This window comes from Rhipicephalus microplus, chromosome 6 (genome assembly GCF_043290135.1).
Source record: "Rhipicephalus microplus isolate Deutch F79 chromosome 6, USDA_Rmic, whole genome shotgun sequence".
NCBI lineage: Eukaryota > Metazoa > Arthropoda > Arachnida > Ixodida > Ixodidae > Rhipicephalus > Rhipicephalus microplus.
Window position 1 is genome coordinate 95,974,593 of NC_134705.1, and position 23,231 is coordinate 95,997,823.

General features: G+C 48.2%; 1 protein-coding gene across 1 annotated transcript in view; it reads left to right on the forward strand.

The window, feature by feature from the left end:
• Nucleotides 1-2,286: 2,286 nt before the first annotated feature.
• Nucleotides 2,287-23,231, forward strand: part of LOC142765378 (uncharacterized) — a 55,642-nt gene continuing 34,697 nt past the window's right edge. The window contains exons 1-3 of the mRNA XM_075866224.1: nt 2,287-2,592; nt 4,779-5,384; nt 8,933-9,024. Coding sequence (XP_075722339.1) covers nt 4,826-5,384; nt 8,933-9,024 — 651 coding nt within the window. The 5' untranslated portion in view covers nt 2,287-2,592; nt 4,779-4,825. The remainder of the gene's footprint in view (nt 2,593-4,778; nt 5,385-8,932; nt 9,025-23,231) is intronic.

Genomic DNA, 23,231 nt, shown 5'->3' on the forward strand with positions numbered 1-23,231 from the left:
CATGATCATAAACATCAACATCATTTGTCTGTCTGTTCTCGTCGTCACCGTTTTTCATTATAATCGCCACCATATGGATTTCATTTCCCGAGGTATCGCCTCCAATAAACGCCACTGTCGCAGCCAAGACGTCTTACGGGGTGGAGGTGCGGGAATGGCAGAAGGGTATCCCAGTTTTTTGTGGTAGGGTTGAACGTAAACGGCTATCACGTCAGCAAGCGTACAATAAAATCTTTTGGTGAGACCACCGGTCTGAGGAAGGTAGCTTCCAGCTGTCCAGAGAGCAATTCCAGAAGTGCGGAGTACTTCATTTAACATTTGTGACAATATATTATGTTAGCCGCCGTTCAACACTTTTCTCTAAAAAGGACAACAGAACAATTTTGAGAAAAATACACAGAGAAATTTGCTTCATGCATACAATATCAGTGACTTGATGGTCTATGAATCCAGCGAACAATCTCGTGCGGTTGGTTAGGCCTAAGGCTTGTTGCATGGATGTGGCGAAGACGGCTTAAGTGAAGACCTGGGCGAAACCACATCGAATATGTCGCTGTAGAATTTCGGATTGGAGCACCGTACAACGGGCGTGATTCATTATGCGGAGACTACTATACTTTACGGCTAAAGTATAAGCCTGCGTAAAGCAACCCTGTCTTGCTGGGTCTAATCACCATGGAAGTCTGACCCATATGAATGTATAAGAGTTCGTGTTTGGTTGATTGGTACAAGAAAAGTGCGCAGCTTGTTCTAATGGTGCAAGGCTGGGACCATCAGCGGAGCTAGCGTTCGACCTAGCTAAATTTGGCTAGCAACGCTGCCTAGTCATAACTCCGGCGGGTTACGGCTCCAAATAACGATGTCATAATGAGGCACGTCGTGGTCGAGGGCTCTGAAAATTTCGAACATCTCGAGTTCTTTGACGTGCAATGACGTCGCGCAATACAAGGGGTACCTACCGTTTCGCCTCCATTGCAATGTGACTACTGCAATCGGAATCGAAGCCGTAACCTTCGGGCCGGCAGTTGAGCACTGTAATCGGTACACAACGACGGCAAACATAACCTAGGGGTGGTAAGTCTTAGCAGGTAGCTCTAAGTATGGCTACGTTTAGATTGACATGTTCTACGACTACCTGTTACGTGCAATATAGCGGGAACATGTCACGAGACCATGGAGTATATGCCTGACGTTGCGTGATTTTAGTCACTTGCGTGTAAAGTATTTTGTGTCATGTGGCTAAATGTTACGCAAATATTAGTCACGTGACTCGTGAGTAGACGAAGCGTGAAGTTACGCGATTTTTGTCACGCGGGGGACTAAAATAAATGTAACTTCACGTGATGTCAGTCCGCTTGATGTTAGCCCCGTGAGTGTTATTACGAGATTTTGAGTCACGTGATGTTGCGTACCATTACGAGCTGATTGTTACATGGCGTTACGTAATTTCAGTCACGTGACTAGACGTTACGTGAAGTTACGTGAGCTTTAGCCATGTGACGTACTCGCCCACGATCATCGTGCTCACCAAATCAGCGCACGAGCTCCGGTAGCGAAAGCAGAAGTTGAAGACGACGAAGCTCGCGCGTACTGGTTCATGATGGCAATAATTGTAGTTCATATTCATTAAAACATTATGATTTCTTTATTGCTTCTTTATTGCGAAATATACAAACAAGGTGCTTCAAATGATTTATTTCTTAATATTGAAAGTTATGAATAAATTATTTTAAATAGCAAGGCCCAAGGCACGCTCGTTTCATGGCCAATTCCTCACGGTGGGTTCCGCCAACATCCTCTAGGTGTGTTGGTTCCGCCGGGATAAAAGGGGCAATCAATCAATCAATAAATTAATCAAAAATAATTATCGTTCACAATGCCCGGCGCAACGAAAAGCCTTAAGTACTCCACTCTTAAAATTTTTAATGAATGTACTGCAATATCCTAACACGCGCTGGTGTCTCTCATGTCGGGACGTCCAAGCTTTGCCTATTTAGTGCTTCAAGGGCATAATAGAAAGTCCAGATTAGGTCATCAAGCTCAGAGCTGTGCTGGTCATCGGCCCACTTTGCCGAGAGGCGCATCGAGATTATTGCCTTTTAGCATTCGCCACGCGTTTGAGTGTAGCAGGTTTTATACCGAATACGTTGCAGATCTCAGGGCGTAATTTATGATAAGCTAGCGTGTGCGATCGAGAGCTTTGTGCTAAAACGCTTTAAAGAAGCCTGACTGTCCACCAGTACTCGGCAGTGGGCATGGGTCATCATTGGGTAAGAGGATCAAAAACAAAAAACGACGAAGCTCTGTTGCACGCGCTGCGGCTGGATCGCGCTCCCTGGAACGGGCCGCGGATGTCCGGGTTCGTTCAGGCTCCGACCAGGCGGCTTCGACGGCAGGCTCGGGTTTAGGCTCGAGCGGTGGACCATCCGCCAGCTGCGCAAGGCACCCACCAGGACCAGGGTACGCCTGAGCTTCACTGCCTTGACCGTCTGGGCTGGGGCATCGCCGCCGAGCTCAGACCTCCGGCGCTGCCCCGTCGGTAGCCATTCGTTATTCTTCGACGAGGAGGAAGCGTTGTGCTTAACTAGGAAGGTAAGAGCGCCTAACGCGCGAGTCTGGTGTCTGTCAGTAGCGTCAGTACACGATTCAGCGCGTGCGGACGTCAATTAACCCCAATGCTATCTTCAAACTACCCAATGCTATTAACCATGGTTCACTGCGGTTGACCGCGTGATCGCAGCAGGTTTTCAAGGCCATGAATTGGGAAAAAATAGGCACACGAGTTAGCGGATAGTACCCTTGCATTCTCCAATTTGGTGCTGACGTTGCCATAGAGTTTTCATAAGTTAACTGGAAAGGACTCTGGCGCAGCGATCGTTCAGCCACCATGGAGAGTAGTACACAAATTAGCTTAGTATTCCTAGTTGCGGACTTCGAACACACTCGTGGCGTTGTTTGTTGTTGTGCTGTGGTTTCCGTTCAAATGAAACAATGAACCATTGTGAACTTAGTGGGCCGATTCGGATTGATGAGTCTAAGAAGTTGAAGGTGGTGAAGTACAACTGCTGAACGTCTGCCATTTGTCACCTCATGACCAAGCGCCTCTAAGCCACTCGAAGCCGAACGTAATCGAAAGAACGAAGGTTAGACAAATTTTTGCACTACCTATCATTCCCCTGATGGCTGAAGTGCCGTACTTTGCAGTTCCCATAGACAGCAGCGCCAGAGTTCCCTCTAGTGTATTTATAGGAAACGCAATGGACATTGCACTGATGAGTAACTCAGAGGACCAATTGCAACTGATGATTACTGAATTAGAGAAGGAAAGCTGAACAGTAGGTCTGAAAATGTTCAACGGTCTGAGCAGAACATCGCTTTGCGAGAAGGAGGTAGGCACTAGAAGTGTGAAGGACATCTTAATCCAAATAAAGAAGGAGTGTGCATAATCTGGGAATGCAGCACGTAGGCAAGATAACCACTGCACATTAAGAGTAAAATTGTGTATTTCCAGACAAGGTGAACGCACGAATGGGAGACAGAACGATAGTTGGGTGGATGCAATCAAAAAGGTCCCGGGTGTAACGTGGCAGCACAAAACAAAGTACCGGGTTCATTGGTGAAACATGGGAGATGCCTTTGCCCTGCAATGGGCGCCGTCAGGCTGACGATAAATATATTGACGTTGCCTCTTTCAGACATGCGACTAGCAACCCAGAACTCGTAGCGTGACCATGTGAGACCGAAAAGAAAAGAAAACAAAACAAACAAGAAAAAGACTCAAGGCTAGACAGTTTTCTGTAAGGCATCTGGGTGCTACCATCTTGAACTGTTAAGCTGTTAAGCCAATGTTTTCTTGTTTCTGTGTAACGCAACACGATCTAATAGGGCCAGCAAACATTGCATGAACCAGCCCAATCGTTTTCATGTGTGTGCGTCTAGTGTAACACTGTTTAGTTCTTAAATTCGTGAAACACAAAGGTACACTTCTCAATATGGCGGCACCGAAACCCATGCGTGAAATAGTCTATACCCGTCGCCACAGAGAATTCGTATTTGCTCGCATTCTCGTTGCCCCCAGTGAAATTAGCTGACGTCCAGTTCCCGTCCGTTTGATTGGTACAAAGTTTGCGACTTAGTCGCCCTGACTGAAAAGTCGACACGGCAGTAAATAGACACGACAGAGAATCGACAGGGTCACGACAGGAAGTGACCAGGAGCAGGCAAATACTTATTAGCTTGATAATAACGTCGTTATTATATTAGCTTGGTAATAACGACGTAATATCTAGGGCATTGAACCCCGAAACCATGATATCATTGAGGGCAACAGTAGCGGAGGTCCCCCGAAATTCTGTTCTGATGTCGCACAGTACACAATCCTAAACCATCTTGCCTCCACTGAAATGCAGCCGCCGCGGCCGGATTCGAACCCGAAACCTTCGGATCGGCGGCCGAGTAACGTAACCGCTACACCACCGCGGTAGACCACGCTACTGAACGTTATGTTGCAAGTTAGCGCTGAGTATGTGTTGCGAACTTAAGGGCCAATTTTTTACTAGTGAAATATGTATATTTGTACTTATTTATTTATGTGAAAGTTCGTTTCGGACTTTCGTTGAGGCATTATGGGAGCAAAACAAAAAGTGAACTTCTGTAGCACTTTCATTATACACAATGCATGAATAGCATTCATGTACCAGGTCGCAGAAGGAACAGCGCAGTACAAAGTGATATGAGTACCACGGTGCGAATAATAAAAATTGAACTTCTCTTTCAAGGTCCTAGCTGTCGTCCTCCGTCAGCGCTTTCGTGAAGCGGCTCCAGCATGGCGGACCAAGGAGGAATTGCGACGCAGTCGGCCCCAAAGCCACCGGGTAAGACGACGGAGTCGGCCCCAGAGCCACCGGGCTCCGAGAGCGGGACTCGAACCCCAGAGGGCACGACTGCCGGCGACAAGACCAGCCATCTAGCTTCCTCGTCAAATAAGAAAATCCCAGAGTCCTCAACATTCGCCAAAGCAGCTCCAACGTTCGACAAAGCACCTCCGATGGGTGACAAAGCACCTCCGACGGGTGACGAAGCACCTCCAACGGGTGACAAAACACCTACGACGGGTGATAAAACACCTACGACGGGCGTTAAAACACCTCCGACGGGCGTTAAAACACCTCCGACGGGCGACAAAGCACCTCCAGCGGCCGGTAAATCTGCTCCAGCTGCCGATAAAGCCGCTCCAGCAACCGATAAAGCCTCTACAGATGGTGACAAGCCACCTGCCGACAATCTACCTACAGATGGCGATCATGCAGCTCCTTCGGCCGATCAGCCATCCCCGACAGCTGATCAGCCACCTCCGGCGGGAGACAGAAAGGCCAGTGCAGATAGTGAGTGATGTTTTATTTATCTCGAGAATTGTGTGTGGCACGAAGCCCGTAAATTGTATGAAATTCTCGCGAAAGCGAGGAATTGTCATACAAGCTGTTTGAAGCGCGAAGCTATTGTAAACAAAGAAACCTAAAAAGCTTTGTCAGAGCAAATTCAAAACCGCGACCATCGTGGTTTGTAATATGGCGGTAGAAGATGAATCTAATGAACATGATTATGATTTTCCAGAAAACCAGATATATTTAGGCCATACACCTTCCTTTTTAAGAATATCTATCTATCTATCTATCTATCTATCTATCTATCTATCTATCTATCTATCTATCTATCTATCTATCTATCTATCTATCTATCTATCTATCTATCTATCTATCTATCTATCTATCTATCTATCTATCTATCTATCTATCTATCTATCTATCTATCTATCTATCTATCTATCTATCTATCTATCTATCTATCTATCTATCTATCTATCTATCTATCTATCTATCTATCTATCTGACATTCACTCTCCTCAGGCATAAAAGTTGACCTCGTTACTCTCAAGGACTCTTTTGGTTATGGCTATTGGCGTTCCCGCTGTGTATATAAACAGTCCATATGCTATCAATTTCATTTTCTTTTAACATAACCTCGTATAGACCTGCTCCATGTTTGTAAACAGTGGTAAATGCTATCGATATATTAAGTGCCCTTTTAGCGACGTCGAGTCGCGTTGGCTTCATCAAGCGTTCGCTCCATGAACATGAAGCCGTGCCGACTCAAGCTCGCTGCCACCCTCTATGTGGACGTGACAACTGCCGCAGCAGCTGCAAAAGCTACCTCCGAGCATCACACGTAGGTGTGCCTCCCGCTTGTTTACAAGCAACGGCTGCAACAAAGAAATTTGCAGCGGCTGTAATGGGACAATATGGTTGATTGGGCGAGTTGGTGATACGTGACTGTTTTGAAATGAGAGCGCTTTGCTTCAGTTGGTAGTAAGCGCTTGTTCCTGTCTTTCCGTCCGCGTCTAAGCAGTGCGCTCTCATTTCAAAAGAGTGTAATGGGGTTACTCTGAAATGAACATATGAGTAATGTTGCCGTGTAGGTCTAGCTCTAGGAACCTCATAGAAACGTCAGGTGCATTCAATTTGCGAATGCGACTCATTTGCTAAATGTCGTTGCAGTTGCGACAGTCTAGGTGGCAAGTGTGCGTATTAATATGTCAATTGATACTACAACGACCGACCTTGTTGCATTTAAGAGGCTCCTGGATATCTTAGGCAAATGCGCGGACTAAATATGCATAGCTTGAACTGTTAGGGCGAATTATCGCATATAACAAATGTACCGGGGACGCTGCTCATGCAAGCGACAATGGCAATCTCAGCGACGCTTTCAGCTGGAATGCACCCACGATAATGATTCAACTACATGATATGCTGATAATGCGGTTTCGTATACCAATCAGACCGCGGCTTCCTTCCTACACTCTATTCGAGACCGCTAAATGTGTGCAGCCTGTAAACAGACGGCAAGTTTCCCGGGGGCTGATTTTCTGTGAATTCCGAGAGACGTGAAAATCTTGTGATGCGCACCGCAGCCAGAACAGCCCTGTCTGACGCATTTGTCAGGTGTTCCAGAAAAAGCAAAGTCGAAGTCATTCCTTCATTCGCTTCCGCCTAAATGAAACGCAGTAAGAAACGCATGCTCCGCGACCAAGTTACACCTTTCATTCACGCGAGAATAACGAGGTCCTTTCGATGTGTGTAACACTTCTGCAGTTATATCAACAATGGAAACCGTGAAGAATTTCCCCGCGTGTGACAATGCTATCCACAATGATAATGAGCTTTGAAGTAAACGTGCTATGCCTGCACACAAGGCTTCTTCCAAACAATGCGGTCCGGCACATTCCAATGACAAACGCCTCACAGAGCTAATCATTTTCGCTGAGTCAGCCGCTTCAGAGCATAACCGATGAACTGGTGGAGAAGTTCTCGATCATGTTTTACAGCTGCGGCTTATTTGTTGCGATGGCCTTCGTGAACAGAAAACTAAAGAAAAAAGAAGCGTTATTCCACTTTTCTTCAGTGTTCCCGCTCAAATCACTATGACACCTCATTGGTTTACCATTATTTTCTTCTTTTCACAACGACAAATAGTGCACTTTCATCGCGAACAGAGAAACTGTGGTATGTGCGGCAGCCTTTGCCCGCCAAGTAAAACTGAATGCCCGACGACAGCGCCACCGCATTTTCGTGATGTATGTCTGGTGGGATCCGTGTATTCGAGGGCAGTAATCCAGTTTATACTTTTTGTTTCTCATAACCTCGTATGCGAGAGGAATCGCGCAGATGCAAGACAGTCTTGTCCTGATTTCTTCCTTCGTTTGCGTCTAATCTGTGTGACGCCTTTTCTTATGGCATGTGGATAACGGTTCCTAAAAAATAAACTACACGGTCAACACAATTTGGCTCACGCTTTAATCTTGTGTTTAAGGCATTCAATACTGATAGCATTGAGCCATTGAACATGCCAGCAAAATACATAAATGATGGAAACGAACAAGAGCCACGTGCAACATAAGCATCATACTAGTGTACCCACATCTGAACCACAATAGAAATACAATTATGAGCAGCATTGTGTTAAGAGCTCGTTACGCAGAAAATTTGATGTCGTCGGTGGCTGTAGGTGGTGGCATGTTAAAGGAATACGTGCGGGGACGTATCATGCCTGTTGTAATGGGTGGCCGGCTTTAAACCCCACAGCCGCTATTATAATCACATGCCCTGACGGCCGACGACAATGTATACGCTTGTACCGCAAAACATTACTGTGATATTACATGTTTTATTGGGAACCTGCGGCACCTCACTTCGTGGTCTGATGCGTTTAGTCGCTCGGCCACCACGCGTACATCCCCCTGTATACTATTTGCAAGCTAATGGCATAAGCAACTTATCGTTGATAGTACACATTCATCAGGGGCTCTTCAGCGGATTCTTATCTCGAAGTTCGATCACACGAGACCACTTGGAAGGAGCCGAAATGCACTGGCTCGAGGGGTGCTGGGAGCTTTTCACACGAGAAAGAAATGAGATTCTTGCGTCAGCGTGCAACCTCTTTTTCTCAACAATTATGAATATCAACAGTAAGATCTAGATGTTTCTTAGATTGCTTTCTTACCTAGTGCGCGTAAAGTTTTATTTGTGTTTTTTTTTCACATGCCCGCAGTGGTGCGAATGGTGCCCATGTTATGTTTTTCTTTCCCGTCAAGCTTTTACATTGAGATCTATTTCATTTTGCTGTATCTCAGATAGTGTAGTTGTGATGCGCGTTTGATGGCATGTCTGTTCTTTCTTGCACACGCAGTTAGTGAAATAATCCTGCACTTGTCCTGAAAGAGTATTTACTATATAGTGAATGCTTCAGGAAAACTAACTTAATTGGTAGTGGCGTTATTTCTGTGTGACCTTTGCACGTCTTTCAAAAAATCAAGCATGAAATCCAAAAACAGTAAAGGCTAACATCCAGTCTGTTCAAAATTTTCCCCACACAGGTCTGCTGTCTGGCTCCCAGACTCCAACAATGGAATCCATGCATGCGCTGAGTAAAATCCGCCAACTCGACGGCATACAGTACAGCGTTCCGGTGAGTTTCGGCAACGCCAATGTACTTATACTTCACCCTTTCATCCCTGGAATTTTTATTTTTGTCAGACATTTTAGTACGCAGTTGGGGTCTCAAAAGACCACAAACGAAAAGTTTACTTTGTAATGAAAATACTTATGGATTTACAGCCATGAAATGAAATTAGGTCATCACGGCCCTATAATAATGAAATCACAAAAAGTGAAAATGTATTCCTGCTATGTCCTAGAGTGCTAAAATTTGATCAAACTAAGTATTTGAAATTGTTAGGGCTTAATGTCCCAAGACCACGATATGATTGTGAGAGACGCCATGTAGTGGAGGGCTCCGGAAACTTCTACCTCCTGGGGTTCCTCAACCTGCACCTAAATGAAAGCACACGGGAATCAAGCATTTTCGCCTCTATCTAAAACGAGATTGCCACGGCTGGGAATCGTCTACACGACCTGCAGGTCAGGTTGCGGGGTCGAATCTCGGCCATAGACCCCTGTGGCGGGTAAACGATCCTGCGCTTATCCCGATTTTAAGTAGATCACGGGTTAAACGTGTTTACACATGAATCCAGTCATAACTTACTAATACTAAAACTATAAACTCATGCGCTGTATAGGATATTTGTTTTAACCATAGATATAACTTTCATCTCTCAACAAATAGATAATAAGGACTGTGCGAAAACCCTCGATATGAAAATTCCTTAGTCTAGGCTTCAAGTTGAGTACAAAAGATGCGGCTCTTCCCGGTTTCTGTGTGGGCTTTGAAAATAAGTTTACCAAATAATGAGAAGGCGAGATTCACAGATAACAAAGATCGTATGACATAAAAGACGTGTGCTCACATTTACTAAAATAATGAGATTTCTGGCGGAGGAATTACACGACAACTGGGGTTATGAAATGTTTTTTAGGGGCGAAACTCCTTATAGCGTGGCTTGTGCGTCCCTCGTAGTACGTAACCACCAGTGGCACATACCCGAAATAGGTATAACATTTGACCTCCAAGGTGGTGCCGGTGAGAGATTTCTTCTGTGCGTTGTTTAACAATAAAAAATAGTGCTCAATGTACATGTCAATGGCTGCTAATGGGGAATAAGAGACAGGAGCATTCGGCTTTTAGTCAACGCGCACGCTGTGATCCCCATTAGCAGCCATTGGCATGTACATTGAGCACTGTCGGACAAGAAAGGGTTGCTACATTATACTCGCTGGGTGTAACCTCCTTAGTTTTAGAAAGGTTTAGCGAGCGTTGAGCCGCAGGCCCATGAATAAATGAACTAGTATATACCATGAATGAATTCGAGGTGGTTAAAGGGGGGAAGCAGATACGAAGCGCAAGCCGTAAGAAATTAAAAGCTGAATCCTCCTGTCTCTCATTTGACATTAGCAGCCACTGGCATGCACATTGAGCACTATCTGACAGGAAAAGGTTGCTACGTTATACTCGCTGGGCGTAACCTCCTTGGTTTTAGAAAGGTTTAGCGAGCATTGGGCCGCAGTGCCATGAATACAGTGAACTAGTATATACCATGAACTCAAGGTGGTTGAAGGTGGGAAGTAGACCCGAAGTGCAAGCCGTAAGAAAGTGTGTGTGTGCCACCTCTCGTTTAGTCCTTGGAATGTCCACTGAATGATGGTGCTTCTATATGGCGAATATATGATAAAAAGATGCGAGATGGTGGGACTTGGAGTATTGAATAGATGGACGAACGGACACACAGACAGATGTATGGATGGACGCATGAACGGACGCAGGGGCGGATGCATGAACGAACGCAGGGACGGGCGCACGAACAGACGCATGGACGGCCACAAAGACGGACGCATGGACAGACGAATGCTTCGCCCCACTCTCCATCATTCACTCCGTGGATATGGAGGACGACGCTAGGGGGCCAGTCGAAGCAAACCTGCCTCACGTGAGCTCCCGCCTCGACGCCTCATCTCACCCGGAAAACCTCCTCGCCGCCACCTATGAAGTACTGGACCGTTTTCTACTAATCAAGCGCTGTCGGTGGATAACCGGTTTTTAACCGTAAGTCCATATTTCCTGAAAATCTGCTTGGTTGAAGATCCAAGGCGAAGAACGCTGCTCTAAGCTTAAGCAGCGTCGGGCCGTTGGCTCGACGAAACGCTACTCGCGTTTCCGCGCAACGCGCGAGAATGGCTGACGACGACGCGGCTGCGTCAACCGGAGCCACGACATCGATCGAAGAAAAAACTCAAGGCGGAGAAAATACTACCAGCGTCTCGCAAAAGAAGCCTTTTGACAACGGGGGATGGTTCACTGCAACGTACCACAACTCAAGGCCGGAGACCGGGGCCGAAGCGGTAGACAAATCAGCGTCGAGCCAACCAAAACAGAAAGGGAATCCTCTTCGAAAAGAGAAACTGCCTTCACTGCCGAAAACCGACTTCAAGGTCATCATTAGACCGAGGGATGGGCTCAACATCAGCCAGTTAAGCACGCATCAGATGGCGCGCGCTATAACTATGGCATGTGGTAACCCAGACATCTGCAACGAAGGCAACCTGCTTATACGGCTGCGCAATGGATCCAACATCGCCATAATCAGCACGCCAAGCATGCAGACCGCCAACATTGTGCAGAGCCTTGGAAGTCTACGTTTTGGGGCAAAAGACTATGCAGTGATGGCCTACGTAGCCGCGCCGGACAACTCGTGCAAGGGTGTGATTCACGGACTGGACGCCGGGACCACGCCAACCGAATTACTTGCCCATCTTCGGGTGCGTACCCAAGGAGTGAAAATACTTTACGCAAGAATGCTTGGAAAATCCCAAAGTGCCGTCATTACCTTCGAGGGCAAGATCGTCCCGCGCTATGTTTACTACTACGGTGGTGAAACACGGTGCTACCTCTATCGATCATCGCGGCAAGTTTGCTATATATGCTTCAAGCCTGGGCATAGGGCAGACGTATGCCCAACACCAGACGTTGTTGTCTGCTCAAATTGCACCGAGCCAGTCATAGAGGACGGACACACCCGTGAGCCCCGGTGCGCACTATGCAAGGAAGCGCACCCTACGCGGGCAAAGGAGTGCAAGGAACGCCTCAGGAGACCGAGAAGCCCACGACCAAGAACAAAAGAGCGGACGGCCGCCGGAGCACAAGGCGCTGATGGACGCGGCCGGGCCCGGAAACGCTGGTTCAGCAGAGATGGAAGCTCACCATCCAGGTCCCGATCAGCATCGAAACCACGGTCATGGTCGACATCGGCGTCCAGGACCCACCAGGCTCCAGAAAACAAGAAAAAGCAGCAGAAGAAACCCTCCACCAGGAAGGAAGACGACGGTATGGTGAGCAGGAAAGCGCCTTTTTTCTCTGCCTCTCCCACTGCTCCAAACAACATGAATACACAGACAATAATAGTCGGTAAGAATGGCAGTGCGCCACCTAACGACGAAGTAAAAGATTTAAGGCAGACTATTCAGACACTCAGGGCAGAAAACGCCGAACTCCGGCAGAAACTAAACGATCTCATAGATGAACTGACGGCCCTGAGAACAGGACAAACCAATGCTAACCCCCAATCAGACTTAACGCTGACAGCCACCGTAGGGCGCCAGGAATTCACAACTACCATGGCTGCCATAAAAAATGCCCTAGCAAATCTTGGCAACCTCATCTCTAACATCCAAGATGAGGCACGCAAGGATAGAGAACGTCTGGTGCAACTCACGGCCATGAAATCCAGAGGCGAACCCTACGCCCGTCCATCACCTGAGTATGGCGAGCAGCCGTAAATGCTCGGTCAAGTTGGAAACCCTCGAAATATGGCAGTGGAACTGTCTTGGAATCCGTCGAAAGCAAGGTCTTCTGAATCAATACATCAATAAATGTACAACTCCACCAGACATCATCGCCCTCCAGGAAACCGGCTGCTCACCGAAGCTCACTGGCTTTTCGGTTTATGAGGGTCTTGGCCAAAGTAAGGTCGCTACTTTGGTAGCCAAAGCGGTCACCGCAATTAGACATGACATTGATGCAACAGACATTGACCACGTTATCATTGAAATCATAAAGAAACAAAGAACCGACGAAAGCATATTTCTTCTCAATATCTACAGCCCACCAAGCCAGCGGAAAACCAACTTCAGCTCCCTTCTGCGCGAGGCAGAACAAGCAGCAGGCAAAAAGGGTCTTGTCATCCTTAGAGACTTTAATGCGTGGCACAAGAGCTGGGGATATGTCAAGGAAACTCAGAAAGGCAGGGATTTGGCCAGAGAAGCTGATCGCAGAAGGCTAAGCCTAATTACAGACCACACTCAACCAACGCGAGTGGGGAATAGTATCAACCGAGATACCTGCCCGGACTTGGCGTTCGTCAAAGGTGTAAGGGAGGCCCGATGGGAAAACGGCGGGGAAACGCTTGGCAGTGACCACTGCATTTTGCGCATCCAGATAGAAACCCTTCCGGTTAAGAAACTACATGGCCTGGCTCGACTTACAGACTGGGAAGCTTTTAGAAAAACTAGGGCAGAATTCGAGGATAAAGAAATTGCGGACATTGAGAGTTGGGTCTCGGGAATCAAGGCAGACTGGAAACGATTAACCCGAGAAGTTACCCTGTCAACAAACACGCCCGAGGTGGACAAGCATCTCCTACACCTCTGGGACGCCCGCCGGGGCCTATTAAGAAGATGGAAGCGGCAGAAATACAACCGCAAACTGAGACTTAGGATCGCCGCAGTCACCAGGGAAGCCGAAGAGTATGCGACGGAGCTGTCAAGGCGCAACTGGGACCAAAAATGCAACGAGCTACAAGGTACACTAGGTTGGAAAAGGACATGGGCCTTGCTGAGGGCCCTCATAGACCCAACTATGACCAAGACTGAAACCTGTAAGACGACTCAAAAGATTGCACACCAATTCAAAGGCACAGACCGGGAACTGCTAGAATACATAAAGCTGCGCTATATTGGCGATACAACGAATACTGAGTGCAACCTGGCATATACTGGTGCAGCTAATCCCGCTCTGGACGAACCCATTACCACAGAAGAAGTTCGACATGCTATGCTGTCGGCAACAAAGAACACTACGCCAGGAAAGGATGGCATCAGCAACGCTATGATACGGAACCTCGATGACAAATCTATCACAAGGTTTACAGAATTCATCAACAAACATTGGGAGAAGGGTACCGTTCCAAACGACTGGAAAAATGCGGAAATAATAATGATTCCAAAGTCTGGAAAGGCTCCAAGTTTGGAAAATTTAAGACCCATTTCGTTGACTTCGTGTTTGGGAAACGTATACGAGAGAATCGTGCTTCATAGGCTGGAGACCTACCTGGAAGACAACGAACTCATGCCGCACACCATGTTTGGCTTCCGAAAATGCCTCTCAACACAGGACGTCCTCCTACAAATCAAGGAGGAGGTGCTTACCGATGTCCCAAAATATGGCGAAAACGTACTACTTGCACTGGATCTTAAGGCTGCTTTCGACAATGTCAGTCATAAGGCTGTGCTAGAGGGGCTTAGCAAATTAGGCTGTGGAAAGCGAATACACAACTACATCAAAGCTTTTCTCAGTAACAGAACCGCCACAATCGGTATAGGAGGCATCCGCACTGATACGTTTGATACGCCCACAGAAGGAACACCCCAAGGTTCTGTGATATCGCCGATGCTGTTCAACATCGTTATGATTGGCTTGGCTCGGAACCTCGAAAACATTGAAAGACTCAGACATACCATCTACGCAGATGATGTTACAATCTGGGTGACAAGAGGATCTCTAGGCCAAAAACAAGATCTTCTGCAACGTGCAGCTGATACAGTTCACGACTACGTGCGTCAATGTGGCGTCGTCTGCTCTCCGGAGAAATCAGAAGTTCTGAGAGTCTACAGACGAGGATACGATCTGCAAAACTCCATAGACGTCTATATAGGGGGGAAGAAGATTCCAGAAGTGTCCCAAATCAAGATTCTCGGCATGTGGATACAAATCAACTGTCGTATAGACCACACCATCAGACAGCTGTCAAACACTACAGCGCAAATCACGAGGATGATCACCAGAATCTCTAACAAAAGACGGGGTCTGAAGGAGGAGGACACTTGTAGGCTTGTACAGGCCCTCGTGGTCAGTAGGATTGTTTACAGTGTCCCCTACCAAACACCACTCCCACAGGAAAAAGAACAATTAGAGGCAATCCTCAGAAAAGCCTACAAGTGTGCCCTTGGTCTACCTGTCAGCACCTCGACAGAAAAATTCCTTAAACTCGGGATAAACAACACAGTGCAAGAACACATCGAGGCGCATCTTGTTGCGCACAAAATGAGATTAATGTTGACTGCTACGGGCAGGCATACGCTGCAGACATTGGGCATGAGGGATGCTTGCGGAGAAATCAATAACACGGCGAGCATACCAAAGGACATTCGCCAGATCATTGAAGTCAGCCCAATACCTCGAAACATGCCTCCAGAAATCCATAAGGCTCGAAGAAAAGCCAGATCAGAAGCACAAGAAAAAAAATTTCAAGGCGAGAACCGACGTATTGTACGTTGACGCGACCACATACCGAGAGCACTCCGGGACAGTTGTAAGCGTTGTTGATCACCAACTTAGGGAAGTCAACAGCGCTTCGATCAAAAGCAACAACATCCTCGAGGCTGAGGAAGTAGCGACCGCGCTCGCTATCACACACCAGAGCGAAGAGTCTACTACAGAAATAGTTACTGACTCGCAAGAAGAGTGTCGACGGTACAGCAGCGGACGCATATCCAGTGCTGCCATCCGCATACTCAAGAGAAGAAAAATCAACTTCTCGAGCTGCTCCATTACGTGGACACCAGGCCATGAAACTGTGACAGGGAACCAGCGTGCCGACGCCATTGCCCGAGAATACGCCGACCGGGGGGCGCACAACGACGAGGAACCAGCCACAGTTACAAGACGCTATGGAGCAATTTTAGAACACCAGAGAGCCCTGAGGAGGATTTACCCCCCTCCCCACAAAGACCTCAACAGTGAGCAGTCGGTTGCCTGGAGAAAGCTGCAGACTAATACGTACCCCAATCTCAGTCTTCTGAGTAAAATCTATCCGGGATTATACACCAACAAATGCCCGCTATGCAGAGCGGGCATATGCAGAGCGGGCCACACTTTACCACATAACATGGGCCTGCCAACACACACAGGTAGTGCCAAGAAACTACACCAACACCGGAGCAGTGGGAGGCTGCGCTGTCCTGCTCTAAGCCTGAAGAACAGCTCAAGCTGATCGACAGAGCTTGCAAGATGGCAAAGGCCACAGGGGCCCTGGACTGAGGGCTCCACCTTCACCGGAAGAAAGCTATTTGTAATAAAGTTTTGCATTCATTCATTCATTCCGTGGATATGCTGCCATTTTTTTTAAGGACGAAGCTCCTTAAAGCAGCACCCGTTCGTCCCTCGTAGTACGTAACATGTCTTACGCTTTGACCTCCAAGGGGGTGCCGGTGGGAGATTTCTCCTGTGCGTTGTTGAACAATAAAAAAATCGCAACGTTTGCGTTAACTAAAAGCCAAATTCTTCTGTCTCTCATTCCCCACTAGAAGCCATTGGCATGTTCCAGTAGGAAACGTTAGTAGAAGTAGAAGTGTAAGTGTTAGCTAAAAGCCGACTTCTGCTGTCTCCCATTCCCAGTAGCAGCCATTGTTTACCTCCGTGATTAGTGTTCAAAACGCCGTTGGTTGATGAAAAAACCAACAAAAGACGCCAGATGTTTTCTAAAAGCAAAGCGAAAAGACGCCAGATGTTTCTAAAGCAAAACGAAAAGACGCCAGCTGCTTAACGAAAGACGCCAGGTGTTTTCGAAAGCGATGGTTTTATAATCAAAACCATATCTCGATACAGGTTTGCAGTTGACGATGCTCGTTGCCTTCGGTGTGTGCTCGTATGGATAAGGATGCCGAAAGTAGAATAAACTTTTTCTAAACACATATACCATGCGCTCGAGGTGGTTAAAGGTGGAAAATAGACCCGAAGCGCAAGCCATAAGAAAGTGTGCGTGTGCCACCTCTCGTTTAGTCCTTAAAATCTCCGCTGGATGGCGGTGCTTTTATATGGGGAATATATGATGAAAAGATCTGAGATGATGGTACTTGGAGCGTTCAATAGATGGAGAACGGACAAACAGACAGATGCATGGATGGACGCATGAACGGACGCAGGGGTGGATGCATGGAAGAACCCAGAGCGGACGCATGAACAGACGCACGAACAGACGAACACACGGACGGGCGGATGGACGCATGGACGGTCACACAGACGGACGCATGGACGGACGGAAGCAAGAACGAATGGACGGATGAATGCTTCGCCCCACTCTCCATCATTCACTCCGTGGATATGCTGCCAATTTTTGTGCTAACGGAACATTTATAAGTTACAGGTGATTTCACTGCGGCTTTCGGAATTTCGATTTCGTTTAAGGTTCTCCATGAGGCAATGTGTAGATTAGGATGAGGCAACACCAAGTTGTTTTCATCCACTGCCAATTTTTTTCGCCACGGCATACGGAGCGATAAATCACCATTTCGAAAAGGTGCCCCCCTCCCCCCCCTAGAAAAAAATTCTCCCTACGTCCCTGACCAGAACACGTGCTTGCGTTGGGGAAACGGCCAACTGGTAATGAGATAGCGGAAAGGAGTTTTAGGGGCTTCATATTTCCAGGTGCGCTTATTCCTGTACTTGTGATCTCATCTGGCTTCACAGACCACAATTCTTATGACTGCGTGTGGCAGGCCACGCCGCTATGTTGAGAAAATTCGAGATTTTTTTCAGACTGTTTGGTTAAGATTGCGCGGAGGACCCGACTAAACAAGTTAATCCCGTTCAAGCGCGAGTTATGCTGCACTGTCTATCAATGGCTCAAAATTGAGTACCATTATCCAAAGGCACTCAGTATTATATTCCAAGAAAGATAACGAAGTGTGCCGTTCTGAAACAGTCATGATTAGTTATATATTGTCACGTCACTCCAGGGGTGTCGGCAAGGTTTATTGACGTCTAAGCAACAGGGCTCTGACCAAGGGCGTCGGTTTGTCTTGTTTGCAGGAGCGGGGGCCCACGCGCACTTCTTTCTTTTTTGTGGTGTGAGCCTTCGCCTTGGCATACGACCCACCACTAGAAGTAGGTGGCAATATTCCTCCTCAACAAAAAAGAAAGAGCATCGTCCAGATGCTGCAAAGATATTGAAAAAAAACAATACAAAGTAGCTTAAACAATGAAAAAGTGCACCAATAATGAAATGTTACACGCGATAAGTTCATCAATGATGAGGCAAATGTCGGAGCACAAAAAAAAACACAGGAAAAGTGGTCTTTTAAGAACGCGCAAATTAAGGTTTCATGCGCACCACGTGAACTATGTCAGAGGTTGGTTGTCTTCGTTGTACCCATCGTGACGACATAGCGCCCGGAACCACTTTGTAGTTTACGTCACTCACGCGGCGTAATACTTTATACGGACCGAACTATCTGCTGAGCGACGTTTCGGAAAGGCCACGGCGACGAACAGGGGTCCAAACCCAAACTTGGTCTCCCGGACTGTAAGATACGTCATTGTGACGCATATTGTAACGTCGTGCATCGACCTGTTGCTGCTGACCATTGTGTAGCAGGGCGAGCTGGCGAGTTTCCTCGGCACGCTCTGCAAATTCTTCTGCGTCAGTTGTTAATTGATCGGCGTCTTCACAAGGAAGCATCGCATCCAGCATCGTCTGAACTTCGCGGCCGTAGAGAAGGTGAAACGGTGTAAATCGGATTGTTTCTTGAACGTCGGTGTTATAAGCGAACGTCACATAAGGCAAAATGCGATCCCATGTTTTGTGTTGGACGTCTATGTACAAGGAGATCATGTTTGTAACTGTCTTACTTAGTCGCTCGGTTAAGCCGTTGCTGTGCGGATGGTAAGCCGTCGTCGTTCGATGCCTAGTGTTACTTAGTCGAACTTCATCAATAAGCCGTGCAGTGAACGCTGTTCCTCTGTCGGTTATCACTGTAGATGGAGCACCATGGCGCAGAACAATGTGGCACATCAAGAACTGTGCTACCTCAGAAGCCATGGCTCGTGGTATCGCCTCTGTCTCAGCATAGCGGGTCAAATAGTCAGTTGCAACAATGACCCATTTGTTGCCGTCGGACGATAAAGGAACTGGGCTGAGAATGTCCATGCCGACTTGGTCAAATGGCTTGTGTTGTGGATCAATTGGCTGAAGTAATCCAGCCGACTTGCTTGGTGGCGACTTTCGACGCTGGCATTCACGACAGCTTTTAACGTACTGCTTCCCGCTTGCCGAAAGTCCAGGCCAGTAGTACGCCTCACCTACTCTGGCAAGCGTTCGCGAGTAACCTAGATGGCCAGATGTGGGCTCGTCATGACACGCGGAGAGGACTTCGTCCCGCATGTCCTTCGGAACGACGAAGAGGTAAACGCGGTTCGTAGAACAGGCGTTTTTTTTTGTACAGGACATTATCTCGGAGGCAGAAAGACGTCACGACGCGAGATAGATTGCGATGTATAACGGCGCTATGACCCTCCAGATAGTCGATGAGCGGTCGAATCTCTGCATCCTCTCGCTGGCGTCTGCTCAAGTCAGATGAGCTAAGGGGGCCCAGGAAACCGTCATTGTCCTCTTCTTCTTGATTGACTAAAGGTATGGGTGCACGCGACAGTGTATCAGCGTCTTCATGCTTCCGTCCAGACTTATATACGATGGTCACGTCGAATTCCTGTAGACGCAAGCTCCATTGGGCCCGTCGTCCAGAGGGATCACGTATGTTGACCAACCAGCAGAGGGCATGGTGGTCCATCACCACTTTAAATGGACGACCATAGAGGTACGGGCAAAACTTGGTGATGCCCACACTACTGCGAGACACTCTTTCTGTGTGGTCGTGTAATTAACCTCGGTAAGGGACAGTGAGCGGCTGGCGTAGGCTATGACTCGTTCTTCGCCGCGTTGATGCTGGACGAGCACTGCGCCGAGGCCGATGTTACTGGCGCCAGTGTGCAGCTCTGTGTCAGCATCATCGTAAAAATGCGCAAGGACAGGGGCTGACTGCATCCGCTGTCGTAGCTCAGCAAAAGTAGCCTGTTGCTCCGTAGTCCATACAAACAGTGTGTCGTCGCGTGTAAGGCAAGTCAAGGGTTCCGCTATCTTCGAAAACCCTCTAATAAATCGTCGATAGTATAGGCACACAAGCCCAGAAAGCACCGAACAGCATTTTTGTCTGTAGGATGGGGAAATGCGGCTACAGCGGCAAGTTTGTCGGGGTCGGCTCGGACTCCTTTCGCGTTGACTACATGGCCAAGGAATTTGAGCTCTTCATAACCAAAGTGACACTTCTGCGGTTTGAGTGTAACATCTGCTGATTGAATAGCCTATAGCACACTCCTGAGGTGGTGAAGATGTTGCTGGAAGGTTTCAGATAAAACGACAACATCGTCAAGGTATACGAGACAAGTTTGCCACTTCAGACCAGTAAGCACAATGCCCATCATTCGCTGGAAAGTTGTGGACGCTGAGCACAAACCAAAAGTAAGGACTCGAAATTCATACAGGCCATCAGGGGTCAAAAAGGCCGTTTTCTCGCGGTCTCGCTCATCAACCTCAATCTACCAGTTACCGCTTTTTAAATCCAAAAAGGAAAAATAGTGGGCGCGGCGTATTCTGTCTAACGAGTCGTCGATGCGTGGCAGCGGGTACACGTCCTTTTTAGCCACGCTGTTCAGCTTCCGGTAATCGACGCAAAAACGTAGCGTTCCGTCTTTCTTCTTGACTAGGACGACCGGAGAGGACCACGCACTGTTGGAAGGCTCGATGATGCCGTCGTCAAGCATTTCTCGAACTTGCGTACGAATGGCTTCTCGTTCCTTCGCTGACACACGGTAAGGCTGTTGGTGTACTGGGCGGGCGTCGTCGTAAGTGATGATTCTGTGCCTAGTGATCGAAGTCTGGCGCACCTCAGAGGAAGCAGCGAAGCATGACTTGAATTCAAGCAAGAGTTTTCGCAGTGCTGTCTGTTGTTCTGGTGTGAGGTTAGAATTAATATCAATGTTGTTTAGAGACGTATCGGCGGCCTCCACTGCTTCCGACGAGAAGCAGATGAGAACGGTTGCTAATTCATCTGCAAACGCTAACGAAGTGCCACGGAAAAGGTGTCGGTGTTCGTTGCTGAAATTTGTAACGAGCAGTTGAGATCGGCCATCACGTAGCTGTATGATACTCCTAGCCACACAAACACCTTGAGTCAGCAGGTGTTCAAAATTACTTTCTGCAATCGCTTCACCATTTCGCAATCCACAGCATGCGATGTCAACTATAACACTGGCTCTTGGAGGAAGCGTTATGCTTTCAGCAGAAACACGAAGAACGTCGGCACGTTGTTGGTCATCCTGCTTGTCGATTGCTCGGTCGGCTGAGAAGGTGATGCGATTCTCTTGAATATCAATGACAGCTCCATACTCCTGCAGGAAGTCAACTCCAAGAATAACATCGCGTGAACATTCACGGAGCACAAGGTAACTTGCTACAAAAGTATAACCGTAGACCCGAACTATACTCGTGCAGGTTCCAAGTGGAGAGACGGTGTGGCCACCAGCCGTTCTAATCACGGAGCCATGCCAGGGCGTGATTACCTTCTTTAGTAGTCTGGTCATTTTCTCGCTTAGTATCGAATAGTCAGCCCCGGTATCAACTAAAGCACCTACTGCATAGCCGTCCATCAGCACCGGTATATCCAGAGAAAGCCGCACATAGCGCTCAGTCGAATCTACACCCTTTCCTGCTAGTGTCGATCGGAGGTCTTCAGCAAGTCGATTGCCAGCGACCTCACCTCCAAGGGTCGCTTGCGTTAGTTTCCCTGTGGGGACTGGGGAACCGTGCGCCAGCATGTCGCTGGGGCGAAGATGAAAAGCGCTTCGGTGATGGTGAGCGCGACTGCCGTCCAGAAGGCGGTGGCATGCGCTGTTGAGCAAGGTAGTCCTCAATGTCTCGGGGTCGCTGGCCATACCGAGGAGGCGCTGAATATACTGAAAAGCCGCGCAGCCCGAGGCGCTGGTATGGACACTGGCGGTGCAAACGGTCCGCTTCACCGCAGTGGAAGCACAGAAGTCGGCGATCAGGAGTGCGCCAAACATTAGATTTCCGAGGCGAAGCGCGTCTGTCGTCAAGTTAGTGTGCTGGTTGTTCTGCAAGATGTACAGGGCTGGCGTAAACGAGAATTGGGGGCGTGCGTGTGTTCTCGCAGTACCGTACAGGCTGCGCCGACTGAATTGAAACCGTAGGAGGTGCCTGAACAAACAGCGGGGAAGAGGAAGCTGGGCGCTTCAAGGCTTCCGCATAGGTCGCACGGTGGTAGTCAGCCGGAGCGGGTGTGGCATTATCCAGACTCACAGGGTCACGAAGGGCATGATGCTGCTCGTCCTTGACGATGCTTGCAATGGAACTCAGCGTAGGTAGTGGTGGTGCGGCAGCCTTTTGCAGCTCCTCGCGTACTATAGACCGGATAAGGTCGCGCAGACACTCGGTGTTGCTCCCAATAGTCGTGAGAACTGGAGCATTGTACGTGTTCACATGCCGCTCATACAGGGTGGATCGATGCTGAAGCATCTTTTCCATCGTGACGGCTTCGGACAAAAACTCGGTGACCGTGTTAGGAGGGCTCCGTACAAGGCCAGCGAAAAGCTGCTCCTTAACTTCCCGTATCAGGTGACGCAACTTCTTTTCCTCTGTCATACTCCGATCAGCCCGTCGGAACAGGCGCGTCATATCTTCCACATAGGTCATGACAGTTTCATTGGGCATCTGGATGCGGGCCTGGATCGCTCGCTTCGCTCGTTCGTGGCGATCAGCACTTCTGTAAGTATCCAACAGCCGGCGGCGGAATTCGGGCTACGATGTCATCTGTTCCTCATGATTCATGTACCAGGTACGTGCTCCATCCTCCAAATAGAAGTACACACGCCGTAGTTTGGCCGCGTCGTTCCAGTCGTTCAAAGCAGCCACGCGCTCGAAGTCGACCAACCAGTCCTCGACGTCTTCGAGCTCGGTGCCACGAAACGGTGTCGGAACCTGCGGACTTTCGATGGTGTACCGAGTCACCGTGGAGTTTTCCGTACCTGTTAAAGTGGTTTGAACGGACGTGCTCATCATACTGGTGTGAACTGTAATGTAAGGTCAGCTTCGGGTT